Raw genomic sequence first — 22,581 nt, forward strand, 5'->3', positions numbered from 1 at the left:
CACCATTAGCAACTAATACCTTACCTGACCCTCGATATGGAGTAGCGTTAATAACATTACCTGCAACAGGAGTCAGATGAGTGATGGCCCCAGAATCCGGGTACCACGCAGAATCACCAGCCCCACCCGCTTACTGCAGTCCATTCTTACCTATAAAATTTTATATAGACAGAAAACAAATTATCAATTGAAAATATAAAAAATAAATCTAAAATACAAAAAAATAAATTTTTTAAGAGAAACAACCGGCCCACCCACTTACTGTAGTCCATTCTTACCTGTACTTACGCACATTAACAGCCAGTGCTTGTTCGTGGACAAATAAATATTCAATGGACTTCGTTAACTTATATAACTAACTATTTTGAACAAAATACTGTTTAGTAGAATTACTTTAGCAAATGGTAACTTCGAATTTTGTCGCACTTGTCTGTTTGAATTAATGCTTTTCAAAGAGTAGAATGCAATGGTGTCTTGGAGTTGGTTATCACGTCAGTCTAACACGCTAAAGATCTCCGGTTTGAGTTCAGGCGACGCCAGTGTAGCGTTACAATTTTATTTTCACGTTTTCTTACAGACGCATTTCTTTTCTTCTTTTGATGTTGGAATTCATGCCATCCGGGACAGTAGAAACTTAGGACAAAGGGAAAAATCAAATTTATGCTCTGACCAATTGCAAAACATCATCCGTATAATATATAGTGAATCACATGAAAATGGCAGTCTTCCATTTGTTGTACATAGTCTTCCTATTTCAAGGCAGAAAACAGAACAAAACATGATCCAGCAGCATAGGAAACCATTAACTGGTCTTAATTTCGTATATGAAATTTGGATATTTGTTCAGGATTCAGAGGAACTTGTAAGCGAATGGGAAAAATATAATTAGTCCAAAGATTGAACCGTACCATCTGAACCAACAACGAGATCTACAAGGACGGTAGGATCAAAAAGGTTATTTTGACATCTACACCACAGATCAGAAATGCCATCTCGTGCCCTTTCATATCTACACCACAGATCAACGGGGCTGTCTCTTGCCTTGTGATTATATATTAATCACAGTTCCACTGCCTCATATCAAGCACAACAGCTGCATCCAGCTATCGGAGTTCTAAGGCCTAAAAATTCCCTCTCTTTTTTTCCTTTAATCTTAATCTTTTCTACTAAACTAAGTAAAGCAAGATGATCAGTCCCAAGAAGATTACCAAGTTAGCAAGAAAATGGCCAAAAATGGCTTCAATCAAGAGAAAAAGAATCACATTACCAAGAACCACCATGGATGCAGAAACAAACAGTTGCTGCACATCATCGGCGGTCGAAAAGGGTCACTTTGTTGTATACAGTGTGGATCAGAAGTGCTTTGTGCTTCCTTTGGGATATCTAAAGAATAAAATTGTGATGGAGCTATTCAACTTGGCAGAGGAAGAGTTTGGACTACCAGGCGATGGGGTTCTCATCTTCCCTTGCTATGAAACTTTATGAAATATGCAATTGCTATCATCAAAAGGAAATCGAGTAAAGAAGTGGAGAAAGCATTGATCCTTTCTGTAGCCGCTGGTCATTGTTCATCGTCATATCTTTATCAGCAAGAAATGAGCCAACAATTTCCAATATACAATCCACACTTTAGAAGATTAAAGTTTATAATGCAAAACATCACAGTTTTTGTTTCTCATGCGTAGTCTCTCTTGAACCTACACAGGAAACTTACTTCTTATCCACAATATTAAATCAACAAATTCATACTAAAAAAAAATCGTCATGTTTTAAAAAAATCGTCATGTTAAATAATATACAGTTACAAGTTTTTATTATATTTATAAAATATGGACCAAATGCAAAACGCAATGGTGTCGTGGTGTAGTTGGTTATCACGTCAGTCTAACACACTGAAGGTCTCCGGTTCAAGTCCGGGCGACGCCAATTTTTAATTTTTTTAATTTTCACGTTTCTGAATACAGACACTTTTTACTTCTTTTGATGTTGGGATTTCCTGTTATCAGGGACAGCAGAAACTACAACTTGGGAACATAGGGGAAAAACAAATTTCTGCTCTGAATCCTTGCAAAACATCAGCCGTACAATATATATTGAGAATCACATGAAATGCGCAGTTTCCAGTTTTTGGTCACGATCTTTATTTAGATGTCGCTGCTCATCAGATACTTCAATCAACTACATGCGGATCAACAGCCAATTCTTTTGTTGATCCTAAGTAAATAAGCACAGTCATCTGGTAAATGAATCTGCTACATAAAAACAACTTATGCTTATAGGTGTAAATTATTCAAATGTATCATATTCATAGTTTATTACCAAAAGATGTTTCCTTATAAAATGGTTCTGACTTGGGGATGGGCACGGGTCAGGTTTTGGCCAACCCGACCCAACTAGAAAATTTTATACCCTCCACCCAATCCGACCTAACCCGAAATAATAAAAAATATTATTTTTATTTAATAAAATAGGATTTAATGGAAAAAATAATATATAGAGGGATATTATTGTAATTATCCCTAAATATATATATATAAAATAATATTTTTCCGGTCGGGTTAAGTCGAACCCGTATGCTTCGGGTCCCATGCCCGTCCCTATTCTGACCAAAAGATGCTTCATTTTCAGTTATTGGTTACCTGTGTTCGACTCTTTCAATTTCAGGAAGTTAAGTTCCTTCTTTATGATAAACCGAAAATTTCAGGTTCAGTTCTAAAATGAAGCCCGGATCAGCAGCAGCTCTTGGAATGTCATGACATTTATCGTGCATCAATTATTACATCTTTAGAAGTTAATATGATCTAATCTCTGATAATGATAACGTTAAGCACTTAGATAAAGATGTGTCTACATGCACTTCTATGCTCAACGTAAAAGCAGGTACGCCCCTTTGCATATTAGCCCTCATATCTGCCATCACATGGCTTTGTTTCCCATGAATACCTGAATTCTAATTATTCAAGGGATTGTCTTTGACCTTGTGACTATATGTTCATCACAATTCCATGGCTTCATATTATGCACAACAGCTGCATTTAGCAATAGAAGACCTAAAAATGAAAATGCAAAAATGGCTGCAATGGCAGGCTGCAATCAGGACAAAAAGTAACCACCATGGATGATGAAACAAACAGTTGCAGAACATCAACGGGGGTCGAAAAGGGGTATACAGTGTGGACCAGAAGCGCTTTGTGCTTCCCTTGGAATATCTAAAGAACAAAATTGTGATGGAATTATTCAACTTGACAGAAGAAGAGTTCGTACCACCAGGCGATGACGTTCTCATATTGCCATGCAATGCAAACTTAATGGAATACGTAATTGCTATTATCGAAAGGAAAGCGAGTAGAGAAGTGGAGAAAGCGTTGATCTTGTCTGTAGCCACTGGTAATGATCCAACAATTTCCGATATACAACTTCTGAAGCAATTTTCTTTTTTCATCTTGTAGCCAAACCACACTTTGGAAGATTAAAGTTTATAATGCAAAACATAATTTGTTTCTCATGCATAGTCTCTCTTGAACCTAGACAGGAAACAAACTTGTTATCCACAATATTACATCAACAAATTCATACTACAAAAGACAAACTCATCATGTCAAATAATATACATGAATCCTCTGTTCATTGTGTTGAAGTAAAATGCTACCATGTTCGACCCTACAATTCAAAATCTTCAGTACGTTAAGTATGAAAGCAACCGGAACCTCACTGCTAGGGATCTCTTGGAGCCATTTACAGATAAATCTTGTTTCATAAATTAGGAAAACTCATCAATCCAGGGTTTTAGTAAACTAAAACCACATTTCATTCTTGTTAGGTAATACGTACAGAACCAGTGGGAATGTTCATAAACAATTGCAGCACATCCTCAAAGGCCTAGAAGGGTGACTTTGCGGTGTATAGCTCTGATGAGAAGCGCTTTGTGCTTCCATTGGAATATCTGAATGAGATTGTGATGAGCCTATACTTACGCACATTAACAGACGGTGTTTGTTTGTGGACTAATAAATATATAATGTTAGACACTCAAAAGTAAATATACAGCGGACTTTATTAACTTCTATAATTTTTTATTATTATTAAAAATAAATTTAGCTAAAACTAATTTAGCAAATAATATATATGAACTTTGTACCACGTAATATAGCAGTACAATTTGTTTTACCAAAATTATATTTACCGAAGTCCAAATCCCAAAGGTGTCGTGGTGTAGTTGGTTATCACGTCAGTCTAACACACTGAAGGTCTCCAGTTCGAGTCCGGGCGACGCTATTTAATTCTTTTTTCCCACGTTTCAGCTCTTTCAAAGTGAGGAAGTTAAGTTTCTTGGGCTTTATGATGCACCCAAAATTTCAAGTTCTGTTCTAAAATGAAGCCCGGATCAGCTAAGGATGCGGAGAGAGCGGTGCTCAGTTCCTTACCGTTGCTCATCAGATACTTATTTCAATCAAAGCCATGCAGATAAACAATGGCTTGTTTGTTGATTTTTAAGCAAACTGGCTTTGAATATTGAATAACTTCATGAGCCAATAGCAAAAACTAATAGGGCCATCAACACATGATGTTTTTTTTTATCTCCTACCATCACATGGTTGTGCATCCCATCTCAAAGCTTCGTCGAGTTACACGAAAGTCATGAAACTGATTGGATTTGAACGGGAACTAGATACATGTAGGAATTTGCTTGACTGAAGATTTCTTATTGGATTTTGAAAAGTGATTATTGGCTCAAACCAAGAAACTTGAAAAACAATACTTTTGGTCTACTCACTTTTTCATATGTTTCGCAGCTTTCTCCAAGTATATCCAAAACAACTGCATTTAGCACTCAGGTGACGTTTGGTTCTCTGGAATGTTTCTGAGAGAATTAAAATCTATGAAGGAATTAGAATCTGAAGGAATTGGAATCTGAATCTAAAACATGTTTGGTTTGTAGGAAATTGAATTGGAATCTAATTCCATATTCTGTTTGGTTCGCAGACATGTCAGATTAATTTGATTTCAGTAATGTAAAATGACAGAATTGTCCTTCTTGTTTTTTTGCTTAATTTTAGTTTGTTTTATAACATACATGTAGCAATATATTATAAAATTTTAAAAAATATTAAATTTTCATTTTATTGATTGATTATTCATTTCAATAAATTATAAAAATCATACTAATAAATATCATAAGTTAAAATCATCCCAATTAGGGATGATCATCGGTCGGGTTGGGTCGGGTTTTTGGTCCACCCGACCCGACCCGAAAACAAGGAAACCTCCACCCGAGACCCGACCCGACCAAAATAAAGTTTCACTCGACCCGACCCGAATATATGAATTAGAAACCGACCCGACTCGACCCGAAATAAAAAAAATATTTTTATTCAATAAAAACAGTGACTTAATTAAAATATATATATATAGGGGTATTATTGTAATTATTCCTAAATATATAAGGTAAAATTATATAATTTTTTCGGGTCGGGTATTTTCACCCTAAACCCGAACCCGACCCGAACTCGATTTTTTTTAAATCCGACCCGATCCCGAATTAAAAAAATGACCCGACCCGAATAGCACACTTAAAAAACCCGACCCGAATATCAAACTTAAAAAAACCTGACCCGACGCCGATTTTTTTTGAAAAAATCCGACCCGAATTCTTAAAGATTGATGAGGGTAGTATGATCAAATTTCACATTCTCTCCTCCAAAGGATTTCAATTTCATCATGTTATGGATGTAATTTACTTTCCCTCCCTTGATGGAATTGGATTCCAATTCTCCCTTTGAAAACTTGAACCAAACATGGGAAAGTGGTGGAATTAGATTACAATTCCTCCTAATTGCAAGGGATTCCTGCAAATCAAACGCCACCTCAGAGTTCTAAGACCTATAAATTCCCATTATTTTTATTCCTTTCATCTCATAGTCTTTCCTACTAAACTAAGCAAATAAATATATTCTGGTTTTGGTGTACAGGGCTATGGCTTTGTTTTAAATTATATATACATGAATTCAATTCTATCTTGTAAATGATATTTTTGCTTGTAGAATAGTATGTATATATATAATACAATATAAATATAACTAAGGGTTTGTATTTGATGTAGTACTATTAAGTATTAACGTATAAATTCATACAAATTCATACAGTTAACAACTATGTCAATGGTATAATATATGATTTTTTTTCACAGGCAAGAAGAGTATAACGTATGAATTCTCAATAAGATCAAAGAAATCTTTCAATACAAGTTCTAACCAAATGTAAACATTCTTTAACATTTTCAGCTAATATTGACTTTTCTTCTTCTTCAGATGATTTGCATTCCCTGCCACTGTGGTGGTTTTTATCTGCTCGGCAGCCGCGGGAAAGCTTGTTGATGAGCTAACGGAACCGAGGGCAATATTTGATTATCGAAACGGTGATTGTTTGTGAGGCTAAGAACCATTCCTTTTGAAGGGTCGTTTACGTTCATGGCGGCAGCCGATGAGTTCATGAGGTGAGGGTTTGGGATACCATGGCTCGAAACCAGTAACATGAAGTTCGAAGCTGGTAAAGCTGACGAGGAAGCTGTCGATGCCATGGCGGTTGCACCAACAGGGATCGGATGATTGTGTGTTCCTTCGTATGTTGTAATAAGAATCGACATGTCGTCAAGGCATCGTTGCACCCAAGTCGCAAAAGAGACGGAAATTTAAAGTGTTGTGGCATAAGAATAGTGTGTATTTATTAAGAAATGAATGATTCTATGAGATTCAACGATGGATGGAGGAGACCAACGGGGACAGTTACCTCGGTATATTTTAAATTTTCGTATAATTTAGATATTTTTATTATTTTTAATGATATAAAATCTTACTTTCGTCTTTAAATTGACACTATATATACTTGTTTCCTGACCGGGCATCCGGGAGCTACCGTGCAATGATAGTAAGCTCGTGGGCAAGGATTTCCTTTTGCAAATTTCTGGACATATTTCCTCCATTGACACCCATCGTTCATCTGCAAATATTGTACCAGAAGCAATTTTTAACTTTGAACTGGTCTCAACCTTCAGAAAAAGAAAAAAAAACTTTGATCTGGTCTCAGCAACCTAGAAGTTGAAGAATGTTTTGTTACTCCAACTGAATGCAGGTATCAAGTATAATGATTGTGTAACTTGAAGAAATTTTAGAGAACCATATCTAAGATCAACCCGAATTATGTATACACACATATACATACATGTTATATTGAACATACTGTAGCTGTTTGACATCTTGCTCTAACGGAAACCCTAGCTTTCCTGTTGGATGTGGAAACAGCATGGCTTGTGATTGCAGATGAAAGCTTCTTCTGCAGCGATTCATCATTCGGGGTTTCTTGAGTTTCTTATTACGCTCTTCTTCTCGAATTTCTCGTTGGCTTGTTCTGGTTTTCAGAGTTAACGACAATCCCAGTCCATGACCATCTTTATCGTCACTGTCACCTGCTGATGGTGACCCATGTCTTGGGTTGTTGACAGTATTTAAGTCTCTTTCAATTCCTTGCTGTTGTTCTTGAACTAAACCTTCATTTCCATTAAGTAGTGAGAGGAAGATTCGAGGATCCTAAACATCAAACAAATTCAGAAACTCGAGAATCAAGATAACCAAAAAAAAAAAGAAATTAAACTAATACATATGCACCTTCATTGGGTTGTTTTGCTGAATAAGAGCAAGCTTCATCTGGAGATGGTTGTAATCCTGCAAATTTTTCTCCATCTCTTTCCTCAACACTTTGTTCTCTTCTTTCATGCGATTTATCTCCATTTGCAGATAAACAATTACCATAAAATATGTGATTTAAGATTGCAAAAGCCATCGTTGCAAAAACCCGGATTCGAATTCGATTTAAATTAGATTCGAATCTCAATATCTGCAACTAAGGTGATGATAGTTAAAGAGTAGCTACCTCTTTAGTGTTGTCGTTTGCTTGCAAGCTAGGCAATGATACCATCAGCAGCAGCAGCTGCTTTGTGATCTTCTTGATCATTGCTCACTTGTATCATCTTGGATTCTTTTGATTCTTCCTTGTGCTGTTGATCTTTGGCATCTACTGATAAACTCGCCATTGTTCGTGAATATTGTAACTTTAGGCTCTGCAAATGCTGCTTTTGAGGCACCAAAGTCAATGCCATCGTCTCAAAGTAGGGGACGCATCCAAGGTTTGACTATATTACTATTATTATTATTATTAATTAATCAAGAATAACCATTATTTACTTTTATATTACTTTTTCAATAGTTGGATGATGAAAAGTAAATAATTAAAACTAAGTTTAAAGGTTATCTTTGACCGATCAAATTTATCATTCTATATAATCTTTTAACTTAAAGTTTTAAATTATAAATCACAAGTTAATGTTTAGGGTTTAAAGGTAACTGAGTTATGGTTTAGGATTCATAATTTAGAGTTTTAAGTTAGGAGTATGATATAGAATGATGTAATTGAGTAACTTTGAGGATTAAATTAATGTGAAAATACGGGCAAAAATGATAAATACATAGTAAAAAAATTACCCTTTTACCGTAAAATTAATAATAATAAATGAGAAAAATTATAAAAATAAATAAATTTACGAGTCATTTATGAAATCCAATAACGAATAAGAAGCCACCTAGGGATCATATGTTTCATGAAATTGTCAACTACAGAATACCTCATATGACCGGTCCATGTTTTGCTGACCATTAAAAATTATATATATGCATTATCCATGTGAATTTAGAATACTAAACTAATGAATTATCAAAGTCTTCACTTATTTCTTAATTAATTTTTTTATTTCTTATAATTTGTTGATGTGACACCCTTTTTTATTTTCCTTCAATTTTTTTTATCAATAATAACATTGACCATGCTAATATGATTAATGTTAAAAACAAGATGTACACTTTCATCATAAAATATGCATACAATTTGAATTATTGTATAAGATGTACGGTTCCATCATAAATATTTGCATTATTATATCATATCTTGAAATTTGAATTAATATAATACTTTATTCATATAAAAAGAAATGAAATCTTGTGGGTGGATGTATGAATTCTATGATTAAATTGATATTTTTTAAGATTAAATGTTAAAAAAATATTGAAAGAATACTTTAGATACTTAGATAAAAAAATTGAATATTTTAAGTACCTATTTTGACTAAATAATATTTTAGGCACCTATTTTGACTAAAAATATAACTTTTAGATACTTACTTTAACCAAATAATGATTTAAATACTTAAAAAGAAAAAAAAATATTCTTAACTATTGGGCCGAAGAAAAAACTTTGTCCTACGATCTGGAAAGAATCATTAATCTATTTAAAAATTTTAACTGATGGTATGTTTGTTTTACGTAATTTATTTTATAAAAGTATATACTTTATTTTTTTTAATTTATTTTTATATAATTTATTTTTTAAAATCATGATGTTTAATTTGTATTTTATTTTAGTAGGGTATACCTGCACAATAGCTTTCTCTAAGAGCCTACAAGCTTAGATTTGGTTTAGCTTCCAACAAAGGCTAAGGGCTTGTCATGTTCCCAAGCTAACTCTTGATAACCTCTGTTCACGCTCACGATCTTACTTGCACGGCTCCGCTTCTTTCCCTGCTAGGTGAACTAAGCACAGGAGAAGCCTACAGGAAAGGAGATCTCGCTCTTTCCTTTCACTGATTGAGAAGTGCATCCTATCCTATAATAAGCAACTGGGTCTTTCCAGCTTGGGAATTAGAAGGTCCTTGCCGGGGGGGGGGGGACTGAAACCCTATTCACAGCTTTTTCGACCACTACGTCAGTTTGTCATTCAATCGATGCTAATTCGGCTATTAAGATTGGCCGACGTGTGATAGTAATGTTGACGTATCAAAATAATGTAACGTAATCATTAAAAATAAAAAAAATATCACACCAATAGTTCTATTAATTTTTAACGACGAGTTATCGAATTAAATCATAAATTAAACGATAGATATGATATGAAAAAAATAAAATTTAAATAGTATAATGAAATAAAAAATAATAATTGAAGTACTAAACGCATAAATTACCTAATAAATCAACGATATAATATATTTTTTGTCCATATTCTTTTTGTATTTTTAAAGGGTTTTACAAAGTATTTTACAATCTAATTTTAAATACTTCTTTATTTCTTTGCAAAATAAAAATTCTTTGGTAACCTATGTCAAATACCACTAATCTTTATGTTCGGGATCGAAAATGTCACTGACGTTTAATTTGTCAATTTTAGCACGGACGTTTATATTTCACTTCAATTTTGCCACTCTGTCGTTAATCCGTTAACGGCACGATGACATAGCATGGACGGGCCGTGACGGCGATGACATGGACGGTTTATTAAAACAACGTAGTCTTGCCAATGACTATTTGTATTCCTAAAACGGTGTAATTTTATAGTTTTGTGTTTTATTATTCCCGAAACCCATTAAAGAATTCATTAGTATTCCAAAAAAAAAAACTTTGCGTTTGTTTCCCAAATACAACCCATCAGATGAATGAACCAGAAGTTTTCGTGGATTTCGTTCATTTGTATTCCAGAAGAGTCTAAGAATTCTCTCTGACTGAAAAAAAGATTTCCTTCATTTCATCTGTGACTGCAAAAGCAAAATGGAGAAACAATTCTTGCGATCGAAAGGAATAGCGAGCATGAAATACGATAATGGCGTTTGAAAAGCCACTGACTTTTTTTTTTAATTTTTTTAAAAATACTTTTAGGGATTTTTTGAAATACTTTTAGGGTTTTTTTAATATAAAAACACTCTATCTCTAACTATTTTTTGTTTTCTTCGTTAATTATGTAACTTAAATATGGTTTTATTTTGTTGTTGTATTCCAAAAGAGTCTAAAAGAACTGACAGTGTTATGACTTTTATTTCTGTTTTTGAAATATGGTTTTATTTCTGTTGTTGATTTCCCACATGATTTTTATTCCGCTGCATATGACTGTATTGAACGAATAGTTGTTGTATTCCAAAAGAACTGACAGTGTTTTATGCCGGTGCATATCAATGTAATTATTTGTTGTATTCCAAAAGAGTCTAAAATATGATTGTTGTTGCTTTCCCACATGATTTTTATGTCGGTTCCTATGATTGTATTGAATGAATAGTTTATCCATATAAATGTATATTGGTGGATGTTGGCTATTTTTAAACCTTTTTATGGTCGGTGGTTGTTGTATCAAATTTGTTGCATGTATGATTAATTGCTCTAAAGTTGTCATCGATGGTGGTCCCAAATTTAGGTTTTTACAAGTCATATGCTTGCCCATCTACTGGTTTTGTGTACTTGTTTGCTATCAGTGTTGTAAAAGTAGTGTAAGGGGACCACCAGTATTGTAAAGTAAATTTTTAATGCTGACTGATTTTTTAAGCATTTTGACAGGTAAGGAATCTGAATATTTCACAATTTATGCAATATGGTGGCTTTATGGTAAATTCATCTGGTTTTAAATACACTGGAAAAGAGGTAAATTTTATCGATATGTGTCATATGGACAGTATGTCAATGCTTGAAATGTATGATATTGTGGAAGAGTTAGGTTATTCTGGTTTGTGACATTTGTTTTGGAAACAATCTGGGCATAAATTTACTGTTAAGCCATTAAGAACAGATTGTGATATCATTAGCATGTTAGAAGATATGCCCATGAATAGGCACATTCATTTGTACTTAGAAGAAAATGAAGCAAACTTCTCGAACGAAACCATTGAAACCAAATATCATAATGCAACTGAAACTCATGAAACTGTTATAACTGAAATGCATGAAAATCATGAAACTTATGAAACATTCATGACTGAGTTAAACTCTGAAGAAGATACATAATATGTTGTGATGACATTGATTCTTCTGTAAGTGATTTTGAATACAGTGAAAATGATGTGAGTGAGGAAGAGGGGTCTGTACATGAGGTACATGTGGGAGTAGATTTTGAAAGAAATTTTAATGGTTAAACAATAGAGATGAGGGAAATATTAATGCATCTTTGAATGATGAAAATGAAACTGATGGCGTAGAGTCATTGCATACTAAAAATGAATCTGATTTTGAGCATGACTCTGATGGTCGAGGAAAACATAGATGTCCTGAGTTTAACGATGAAACTAATATGGAAAACCCACAGTTTAAAGTTGGAATGATTTTTGGTGATAAGTTGAAGTTCAAAGAGGCTGTCAGGCAATATGGGATTAAGAATAGGGTTGATGTTAGATTCAAAAGAACTGACAGTGTTAAGGTGCATGTTGTTTGCAAGGAAGGGTGTCTGTGGTATATTTGGGCATCAAGGGTTGATCGAAAAGATGAAACAAACACCTCATGGCAGATTAAGTCTTATGTAGGAGATCATAATTGTTTGATGGGTTTTAAAAAAAATGCAACATATAAGTGGATGGCTAAAATATATCTTGAAAAATTTAGGGCTAATCCTCAGTACCCAATTACAACTTTAAGACATGATGTATTAGAAGATCATGTGTATAAAGTGTCATTGAGTAAATGCTTGAGAGCTAAGCACTTAGCTCTTGATATGGTCCTTGGGAGTCACAAGGGTCAATACTCAAAGATATATGATTATCTTGGAGAATTGATGTCTTTTAATCCTGGAAGCACAACCATTCTAAAATTGGATAATATGGTGTTTGAAAGAATGTACATATGTTTACAAGCATGCAAAGAAGATTTCAAAGGTTGTAGACCTATAATTAGCATCGATGGTTGTCACCTTAAGAGCTATTATGAAGGTACTCTTTTGGCTGCTGTTGGTATTGATGGTAATGACATCATCTATCTAATTGCTTATGTGTTGTTGAGTGTGAAAATGAATCATCTTGGACTTGGTTCTTTTACTGTTGGCAACTAATTTGGAGATTGAAACCTCCCATAATATCACATTTATGTCAGACATGCAAAAGGTAATTTTGATTTACCCTTTAATTATTTATTTCGGTCTGTTATGAACAATTTTTCTAATACTTTGCGTCTTGTTTTTTAGGGTCTCGTTGAGGCAATGATATATGTTTTACCTAATGCTGAGCATAGGACTTGTGTGAGACACTTGTACTCCAACTTTAAGAATAATGCTCAATTCAAAGGAAGAACCTAAAGGATGCATTGTGGAAGGCATCTAGAGCTACCTACAAAAAAGAGTTTGAAGATGCAATGGATGAACTGAAAGCATTATCAAAACCAGCCTTTGATTGGTTGCATGCAAAAGACCCTGCCCAATGGTCTAAATCTCATTTCTCCCCAAGGAGTAAATCAGACATGCTTCTCAGCAATTTGTCGGAGTGTTTTAACAAGGTAAAATGAATAAAATTATTTAAATATGATTATATTACAATATGATTCTAAGCCATTTTTTTGGTTCTGTTACAAGATGATTCTAGAAGCTCGCGATAAACCAATTTTGACTTTAATGGAGATGATTAGGACCAAGATAATGGAAAATATTGCCAAGAAAAATGAAGTTGCAAACATGTACACCGGAAGTTTGTGTCTAATAATCCAAAAGAAAATTGAACTTGCAATTCAACAGTCCACTATGTATTGTTAAACTATTTATTCTTACTAATGTGTATGTACTGTTAAGTTTGTTTCCAATTATAACTTTAAGTTATTTATTCATGATTCATTTTTATGTGTAGGTGTTGGCCTACACACGCAGGAGGTGAAAAATATCAAGTGTCTGTTGGACCATCTAACCAACATGTTATTGATTTAGAAAATCATTCATGCTCATGTAGGAAGTGGGATCTCACTGGTTTGTATCAAGTGTCTTATGTTACAATATTGTTCTCATTTACTTTATTAATTTAACCACTTTTATTTCTTTCATTGATAGGAATCCCATGCATACATGTTGTTTCTGTAATGGTGTTAAATAATCAAAGGCCTGAATCTTATGTTCACAACTCTTATTTTGTAACCAATCAGCGAGAAATTTATAGTCACTTCATTCAACCCATGATAGGCCCCAATCAGTGGCTAACTGACACCACTTGTGAACCAGTTATACCACCAACAATTAGAAGACCACCAGGAAGACCTAAAAAAAGAGAAGAAAGGAAGCGAATGAGCCTACAAATTCTCATGCTACAATGAGCAAGAAAGATTTGATGATGTATTGCTCCAAGTATGGTCAACCAGGACACAACCAAAGGTCATGCAAAGGGATAGTTGGAGGCAACATGCCACCTAGAGGCAACATGCCACCTAGGCGACCTAATTCCAACTTAACAAGGGAAACCAACGAAAGAAGGGTTGAATCAAGGCACATCCGGAGAAAACTACATGTATATATTTCTTATTCTTTTTTAACCTTATATCACAATTACAATTATGTTTTGAGATTTTGGTATACTTATGACTTTAGGTTAGGAGAAGAACTACAACAACGATTACACCACTATCAAAGGCTGCAACATCACAAGCATCATCATCACAAGCTGCAACATCACAAGCACCATCATCATCACAAGCTGAGCCTCCATTTGTCTTTATTCCTACTCTAGGCCACACATTTTATCCAACCAACCACCAAACAGAAAATGTAATGACAGTTAGATAGATGTCGCCCTCACAAGAAGATGTGACTGCCAACCAACAATTAAGCCAGTTAAGCACTATAACCCAGACTTCCCAAGAAGACTGTCAAACTGTTTTTGCAAAATGACCAAGGATGTTATAGGTTGATATTCTCCAACTTTATGTGGATGATTTCAGAACTTAGAAACTTGGGTTGATATTTTGGATTGAATACTTACGTTTATGAACTATGTCTTTTGAACACATGTATTTATTCACATTGATATTTTGTTTCATATTTTGCTGGTTTTATAGGTTGATATTGTTTAACTTAAGTGCTTATGTGCACTTTATGTTTTTGTACACATATGTTGATTATCAACCACAACTCTAATTGAATGAAATTTATTTTGTTTATCATTCATGTTTGACATTTTAAAGATAAAAAAATTGTAAGCATCAAAGCACCAAATCACCAAGTTTTTTTAACAAGCAAAACTCAGCAGTTAATTTTACAAAACCATCTAACAAGCACCAACCCGTTAATCCTAAAATTTTCACCCTCAATTTTTCGTCCCATTACAAACCAAAAGTACTATCATCACAAATTTCACCCTAAAATTTTATCTCCATCACCATTGTTTTATGTACCAACCCAATACAAACTCTAAAATTAAAAAAACACTCCAAACAATTCTCTTATTCCTCCTAATTTGTTGCTTTGATTTTCTTCAACAATCCCGCAAGAACAACGTGTGCTCGTGGAGTCATTGGAGGGTCAAACCAGCAGAAAAATCGACAACTATGTAAAACCAAACTCCCATAGTTTTTGCAGCCAAAAAATCTTCTCCCGGGATTATCATTGGACCATGATGTCCTCAGTTGAGCCGGATATCCACACCCACAGACTGGATATGCAAAAGATTGCTCCATTATTCTGCTTCTTCCACCAGCGAGCTTCTTCCTTCTTCCTATTTCTTCTGGTGCCGAAAATAAGAGGAGAAAGGAAACAAATGGGGTAATTTAGGGTTAAATTAGGTATTTATATCACACAAAATACCAATCAAATGCCAACAACGATCCTATGTGGGCTAAAAAACTTAAATAAACCGTCCAAGTCATCGTCGTCACGGCCTGTCCATGTCATGTCATCGTGCCGTTAACGAATTAACGACGGAGTGTCAAAGTTGAAGTGAAACATAAACGTCCGTGCTAAAATTGACAAAATTAAAACGTCAGTGACATTTTCGGTCCCGAACATAAAAATTAATGATATTTGACATAGATTACCCAAATTCTTCAGAAGTGCAATTGTTTGGATAAATATTTTTTGTTAGTATTTCTCGCTTAACCGATATTCCCTAAATTGCCAGTATAAATAAATATTTTTTAATTGAATATAGAAAGAACCTTTAGGAAAAAAAATTATATTAAAATTTTAAAATAATGGTTTATATTATAAATATTATTAAAATTTTAAAATAGTGATACTAACTACTCGTAAAAACAATAGGGATTTTAAGAATTTATAATAAATATTATTATTATTCTATTTAGTATTTATAATTATTAGTTTTTAAAACATTTACCCAACAACAAAAAAAAGAAAACAATTTCCATAAATTATTTTACAAAAAACGATAAAATAAATAACCCATAAGCTATTTTCAATTTCAAATGATAAAATAAATAATCCATAAGATATTTGTTGAATTGTGTCCCCATCAGCCACAAGTGAAAACCCAGAGACCATGAATCAAAAAATAAAACCCAGACTATGTACCCCACAGCAAAATCTTATTCATGCAGGCATCATAACATAAACCTACTCCGACTCTCTTTCTTTCTCAACCTTGTTCTTTTATATCTTTTTTTTTAGGAAAAATAAATTATTTGTTCTTTTTATCTTAGAAAATCATATGGTAAAAAACCGGGTAGAATTCATCAACGTTTGTAGGATTGAGTCGGTCGTAACTTGTAGTATCCCATCCTTTCTTTAAAACAAAAAACAAATTGCTTATATTTCCATCCTAATATTCATTAAAAGAAGGGTAAAATACGCTATGCATTCAAACTTTACCAAGTCAATTAGAACTTTGATGAGTCGAAGCTTCTCCATTGGAATCCGTTGAGCTCAATCCAGATGATGCATCACCATGAATCCCATTATGAGAGTTTATCGTCATTCGTTTGAGAAGTTTTGCAGACGGTTTCAATTTAGAGTACTGCAGGGAAAAACAATTGCAAAAAACCTTTTAGGAGATGCAACACGAGATTTCACCATGAGTGAACAAAGAATTGCAGAATCTAATTCCATAGAAACCTCGACTTTGGAGTAGCTACCTGCTCGAGAAAGGAATTAATCTCCTCTTCTGTAAGACCATCATCATCTTCAGCTTTCTCTTCCCAACCAAGGGAACGTAAAAATGCAGCCTCTTCCACATCAGGATAAAGGAAGACATCATGCCTTGAATGCCCATCCCCATTGCTAGGACAGTGACGAGGCTCGGTATAAGCATCTCCATTCAGGGCTATTTCACTCCTATTGTCAGTTAGCAAGTCAGCATTTGACATTTCTAGTGATAGAACGGCCACATCCATTAGAGAATCGGAAGAGCAGGAATCTTCAGGGCCAAGTTCATCAGGCTTCTCGGAGACAGGTCGCGACACAGCAGGGCTGGGATCAAGGATGGAAGAAGCAGAGTTCGTGGTAGATTTCTTCTTTAGAAGGTTGAAGAAGTCATTCCTACTCTGGGCTTGAGCAGTTGCTCTCTTCTCCATGGTTAACCGCAACTGAATCTGATTATGCTCAGCAGTGGCAGACCTGGGGCTGTTGCCTGAACTCCTAAAGGGAGCAGATGCAGCAGCTGGAGGAGTGACGCTTAGTAGACTATTCACAAGTTTGCTGCTCCCATTAGTAGGACTCAAGTTATCTTTTTTGTTCACTAAGGAAACACCATTTGATTCTCGAGATGGTTTGAGTATGCAAAGCCTGCTCTCATTGGAAACTTTTATACTGTCAGATCTGGAAGTTCCACCATGTGTGGAGTTAAAAGAGATTGAAGGATGAAGCTGCTGTCCAACTTTAGGTTTTGATTTCTCTGAAGGACTGACCACCTATTGGAAAACAACAGAAAGCAATACTCAAACAGACATAAAAGAAAAATAACCAACCTTAAAAATCTTATTATAAATTCAATAAGCAAAAAACTCAGCACTTAAGTTGTCGTTGACTTCATAATCTAGTTTTGTAAAGAAAATTAGAATAAGATCTCTAGCACAGTATAAAGTATAAACCAAATATCTCCATTTACCCCCTTATTCCCTTTGCAGTCACTTCATCTCTGTTCAGTAAAAAAATAATTTACAATACCTTGACCGAACCCATGCCACCTCTCCTCCCACCAGCATATAACCCAATGTGTACTTATAATTAGAAAACATACAAAAAGAAGAAGAAGCTAACAGTAATAGCTCACCAAACTTTTAGGCGTTGATATTGTCACCAAGGGAATTAGTTGCCTCGACTGTTTGATAGCCAGCTCCTCGAGCCTTTGAGTTTCAACATTTAACTAGAAGAAAGAACACATCAGATCTTATTTCAGCACTCATATATTTCTAGTGAATAAACTAAGTACAGAAGAATTGCTTACCATGGGAGGTGTGCGAGCACGAGAAGGCCCCTGAGCCACTGCTTCAGCCATATTAAGGCTCATCGTTGTAATTGGAGTTGAGCCTGCAGAAGCATTTTGTGAAGCAACTGCCACACCTCTGCCACTGCTTCCCACACCCACAGAAATGTCTGCAAGAGCTGATGTCCTGCCATAACTGCCAGTGCCAGGTGTGATCCCCAAGAGAAAGCTCTGCCCAGGATTACTCAAACCAGGAAATGAAACTCTTCCTACTTCAGACCCAAGTTGTCTTTCTTCAGCACCAAGTGAAGGCAAATCATGTTCGAAAGCAAATTTATTACTCAAGCCAGGAGACGAAATTCTTCCTATTTCAGACCCCACTGGTCTTTCTTCAGCACCAAGCGAAGGAAAATCATGTTCAAATGCAGATTTATCATGGATAGCTGTGCTAATCTCACCATTACCACTGTCATGATGGCTTTTTCTGTTGCTAATAGATTCATTTGTTGCTTTCCCTGGCCATGTGTCACTGTGCTTGCCAGTTATCATAGACTGTGAACGCCGTAAGACATCCTTCTCAGATATGCTAGGCAACAGGTTATCAAGAGAATCAAAATAGTTTCGGTTCCTATGGTCACTGAGAACAGCATTCTTCGGTCATGATAACCATTAGTAAATTTTTCCCAATCCCTTTCACGGTTGCCTTTAGCAAAATTGCTATAAGCCAGTGAGCCAGAAGATCCTTTTCTACTAGAACTCCTCCTAGAATAAACATGAAAGGCCCTATCCAAAACAGATGCCCAACCTATATCACTATCATTGTCAACAGCCAACTTATTTCTGGCATGCTTCAATGCAGAATTATTTTCTATTGGGAAAAAAAGAATCAAAGATTAGAATATATAAATTTATTTTCAATTTTTCTTGTAAAGAATTACAAGAAGATAAATTTCAAATTTCGCTAACTATCAACAATGCTATCAGAAAATAGGCAAACAAGTTGCAGGTAACTACAAAGAGAAAAAAATCAACTCTTAGACACACCTCTAAATAAAAATAAAGAAGAAACTTTAAAATAATTACAATAATGTACTCTTTTTCAAGCAAAATGAAGTTGCAGACAACTACATAGAAAAAAAAATCCTAGAGACATACCTCTAAAAGTAAAATAAAGAAGAAAGTCAAGAAACTTAAAAAGTTTAAAATAAAGTTCCCTTTTCCGAGCAAAATCAAGATGCGCATTTTGAAAAATGGGTATGTACTATAACACTTTGAGTGATATATGCATCCTTGAAATAATATCATCAAATCTCTCCTAAGGATATCAACCAACAGAGATTTATCAATGCCATAAATGCAAGAAAGAAATAATAAACCCTGAAGATATAAACTAAAATCACCTGAATGTGAAGATGAGGATGTAAATTGGTGAATTGAATTGCCACTACCAGTAAGACTTGCCCCGCTCTTCAACCATTCCGGTATCAATGAAGGCTCATTTCTTTCCATAACTCTCACAAAACATGATCATAAAGAAAAAATTCAAGTTCTGTTTCTCTATTTCCAGGTTAAACTTCTCAATTTCCAAAAATGTTATGTTCCCTTTAATCCAGTTTCAACCATCAAATACCTTAACATGAACTTCAAAGTTTCTAACAACTAAACCAAAATTTCTCAATTTCAGAATTCTTTTCTTTAGACTGTAACTAAGTTTGTCCTTCGTGTTCCTCCTATACAATATACACTTTCAAGATTATCAAACAAGACAATCAAGTCAATAATTCAAAGAAACTATAATAGTGGCATTGCTGAGTAATAAAATATACTTGAGGATTTTCCAAGAATTCTTTTAAAAAATGGTAACTCTCTAAACAAGAACTTCTGCAATTCAAATTACCCGGTTATTTTCCCACTTTATATTCCTATTCCAATTTCAATATAAGGGTTGCTTCTAGAGTTCTTCAAAACCAGACAAGAACAAACTAAGAAGACCAAGACCTCCACATATCTAAGATGACAATTCTATCCTTTCAACAAGAAAGTACAAAACGAGACGGCTTTGAATGAAGAATTTAGACCCAATATCGTAAATAACCAGAAAATTAGAACCCTAAAATATACATATCCCTTCAGGCTTCAACAAACCCTCTAAAAAACCAGGTTCTCTCTTTTTTTCCCCTACTACGAACAGTTCAGTAACAGAGTGAAAGGAAAAGAAAATTCTCAGATTATCATAGGATTATCAGTCGCTAACCATCTAAATCAGATTTGCTTCTAGAGTTCTTCAAAACCAGACAAGAACAAACTAAGAAGACCAAGACCTCCACATATCTAAGATGACAATTCTATCCTTTCAACAAGAAAGTAAAAAACGAGACGGCTTTGAATGAAGAACTTAGACCCAATATTGTAAATAACCAGAAAATTAGAACCCTAAAATATACATATCCCTTCAACAAACCCCCTAAAAAAACAGGTTCTCTCTTTTTCCCCCTACTACGAACAGTTCAGTAACAGAGTGAAAGGAAAAGAAAATTTTCAGATTATCATAAGGATTATCAGTCGCTAACCCTCTAAATCAGATTAAAAAGTAAAGAGAATCTCAATCGTACGGCTATCGAGGCTTCGTCGTCCCTCAATTCTCTCGCTGTTCGCTATTCGCAATTCAGCTAATCAAATTCAAAAAACTATCAGAAAACCAGGAGGAAAAAATAAGGAAGAAAAAAGGTTAGTAAAATGAACAGCTTTGTTCGCTAAACAGCCCTAGTATTTTCTGGTGTGAACTTGCGGAGAGGAAGATGAGAAAATGGGTTTTAGAATTGAACCGATGCAGACCGAATGGAGGAAGGGTGCAACATTTTATTGAGAAAATAATCTCAGTGACAAAAAATGTCTTATAAATACGATTTTAATTAATTTTTTTTTGATTTACAAAATGACCAATAAATCGTAATGCGATCGATAATTCGCAACGCGATCTCCGGTATCGCAAATCAGTTTCCAGATTCGCAATGTGATACGTAAATCGTAATGCGAATACGTAAATCGCAATGCGATTACGTAAATCGTAATACGAATACGTAAATCGCAATGCGAATACGTAAATCGCAATGCGAATATGACTATCGCAATGCGATTTATATCGTCATTCATATTAACGCGTATTTTTTTTTCAAATTCCAAACACGAATATATTAATATCGGAACACTGAACCGTCCACAGTATATCCCGTAATCGCAACTCATAACCTAAAACCCTAAATCACAACTCAGTCTCATCTCCATCTCTCACTCTCTAAGGCGATATCCGTCCCCATCTCCGACGAAATCAGTCCCCACGACGATAACAGTTTCCATCTCCGGCGAAATCATTCACGGTCAGAAATGGAAAATCAACCAAATCAACCACCGATGGTTAGTTTTTTAATTATTTTATTTTGAATTTTTGCATTATTATTAGGTTTTTCATATTGAAATTGATGATAAGTTTACTGGTGTTTTCAATAATAGATTAACCATTTCACTTAGATTGCTTATTATATTCATTCGATTGCTGCCAATACTGCTAAACTGTTTAGTCTTTAACCCTGTGAAGTTAGTATTTGTCTTTGTTTTGTCTTTTGGTTGAAGTAATGCAATCCATTCAAGTTTCTTTCAATTTTAGTATTGAAACCGAGAATGACTATCGCAACGAGTGAATCGCAACGCAAAATGACTATCGCAATGCGAATTTGACTATCGCAACGAGAGAATCGCAATGCGATTTCATTTTGCGTTGCGATAGTCATTTTGCGATATTTGTTGCGATTTATTTCGCGATTTAAAGTTTCTCAACTTCAACCAAAAAACAAATACTAAATTCACAGTGTTGCAAATTTAAGTTTGAAGAATAAACTACTACTCTTTATGTTTATTGTTCATATCTTCACAGTGTAGTTTTTGGTATATCTAAATTGGTATGTTTATTGTTTTTGCAGAACTTTTATTCGGCTCAATTGACCTTAAGAAATAAAGTAAGCCTGGCCAAAACAATTGCGTCGAAGCTTTCACCTGCACAAAGAAAAATATTTGAGGATACTTACTTCGGGCCATGGCTGAAAGTACAACATCCGGGTGGAGATGCTATGTTGACCCATCTGTTTCTTCAAACCATGACTAGCGATCTACCAGAGACTATACAACGTCGTGATGAAGAGATATGGTTTGATTTTCCATCGGCTTATACGTGTTTTGGGCGGGAGGAGTTTTGCTTAATCATCGGTCTACGCTTCGGACACGATGATGTAGATCGATACACTAGACATATTACCCGCCTATCATGGTTTTCCCGGGTTTTTCCTAAGCAGTCAACGGAGAAGTCGAATTTACACGTGGAAGACTTGACGAGA

At 34.7% G+C, this 22,581-nt stretch overlaps 4 protein-coding genes, 2 non-coding genes and 1 pseudogene across 6 annotated transcripts; 5 read left to right on the forward strand and 2 right to left on the reverse strand.

The window, feature by feature from the left end:
• Positions 1-1,185: 1,185 nt before the first annotated feature.
• On the forward strand, positions 1,186-3,449 carry LOC120199877 (annotated as a pseudogene).
• TRNAV-AAC lies at positions 1,853-1,926 on the forward strand. The gene has a single exon. It is a non-coding gene; the product is annotated as a tRNA-Val (tRNA).
• Positions 3,450-4,201: 752 nt separating the features above from the next.
• Positions 4,202-4,275, forward strand: TRNAV-AAC. Its single transcript has one exon. It is a non-coding gene; the product is annotated as a tRNA-Val (tRNA).
• A 2,065-nt stretch (positions 4,276-6,340) lies between these two features.
• LOC120199878 (probable WRKY transcription factor 9) lies at positions 6,341-7,805 on the reverse strand. The gene is given in 5 exon segments (XM_039200858.1): positions 6,341-6,665; positions 6,884-6,996; positions 7,237-7,355; positions 7,358-7,583; positions 7,662-7,805. Coding segments are annotated over 5 exon segments (927 nt in total).
• A 4,140-nt stretch (positions 7,806-11,945) lies between these two features.
• Positions 11,946-12,897, forward strand: LOC120199879. Its single transcript, XM_039200860.1, has 2 exons — positions 11,946-11,950; positions 12,000-12,897. The coding sequence occupies exons 1-2, from the start codon at positions 11,946-11,948 to the stop codon at positions 12,895-12,897; spliced, it is 903 nt and encodes a 300-aa protein (XP_039056791.1).
• Positions 12,898-13,196: 299 nt separating this feature from the next.
• LOC120199880 lies at positions 13,197-14,138 on the forward strand. The gene is made up of 4 exons (XM_039200861.1): positions 13,197-13,337; positions 13,414-13,580; positions 13,682-13,797; positions 13,879-14,138. The coding sequence occupies exons 1-4, from the start codon at positions 13,197-13,199 to the stop codon at positions 14,136-14,138; spliced, it is 684 nt and encodes a 227-aa protein (XP_039056792.1).
• A 2,503-nt stretch (positions 14,139-16,641) lies between these two features.
• On the reverse strand, positions 16,642-21,024 carry LOC120199910. The gene is made up of 5 exons (XM_039200880.1): positions 19,594-21,024; positions 18,215-19,061; positions 18,041-18,133; positions 16,905-17,678; positions 16,642-16,786 (listed from the first exon to the last, which is right to left on the reverse strand). Exons 2-5 carry the CDS (start codon positions 18,740-18,742, stop codon positions 16,646-16,648), a joined length of 1,536 nt encoding a protein of 511 aa, XP_039056811.1. The 5' UTR covers positions 18,743-19,061; positions 19,594-21,024; the 3' UTR covers positions 16,642-16,645.
• Between the last annotated feature and the right edge of the window lie 1,557 nt (positions 21,025-22,581).

This window comes from Hibiscus syriacus, unplaced genomic scaffold (genome assembly GCF_006381635.1).
Source record: "Hibiscus syriacus cultivar Baekdansim isolate YM2019G1 unplaced genomic scaffold, ASM638163v2 tig00005712_pilon, whole genome shotgun sequence".
Classification (NCBI taxonomy): Eukaryota; Viridiplantae; Streptophyta; class Magnoliopsida; order Malvales; family Malvaceae; genus Hibiscus; species Hibiscus syriacus.

Coding starts and splice junctions, on each gene's coding strand:
- LOC120199910 (XM_039200880.1), bottom strand. CDS start 18,742: ATGATAACTGGCAAGCACAGTGACACATGGCCAGGGAAAGCAACAAAT. Junction 18,134..18,214: donor GTGCTCGCACACCTCCCATG/GTAAGCAATTCT, acceptor TCTTTCTTCTAG/TTAAATGTTGAAACTCAAAG. Junction 16,787..16,904: donor TTAATTCCTTTCTCGAGCAG/GTAGCTACTCCA, acceptor TTTTCCCTGCAG/TACTCTAAATTGAAACCGTC.
- LOC120199880 (XM_039200861.1), top strand. CDS start 13,197: ATGGATGAACTGAAAGCATTATCAAAACCAGCCTTTGATTGGTTGCAT. Junction 13,338..13,413: donor TGTCGGAGTGTTTTAACAAG/GTAAAATGAATA, acceptor TTCTGTTACAAG/ATGATTCTAGAAGCTCGCGA. Junction 13,798..13,878: donor TAGGAAGTGGGATCTCACTG/GTTTGTATCAAG, acceptor TTTCATTGATAG/GAATCCCATGCATACATGTT.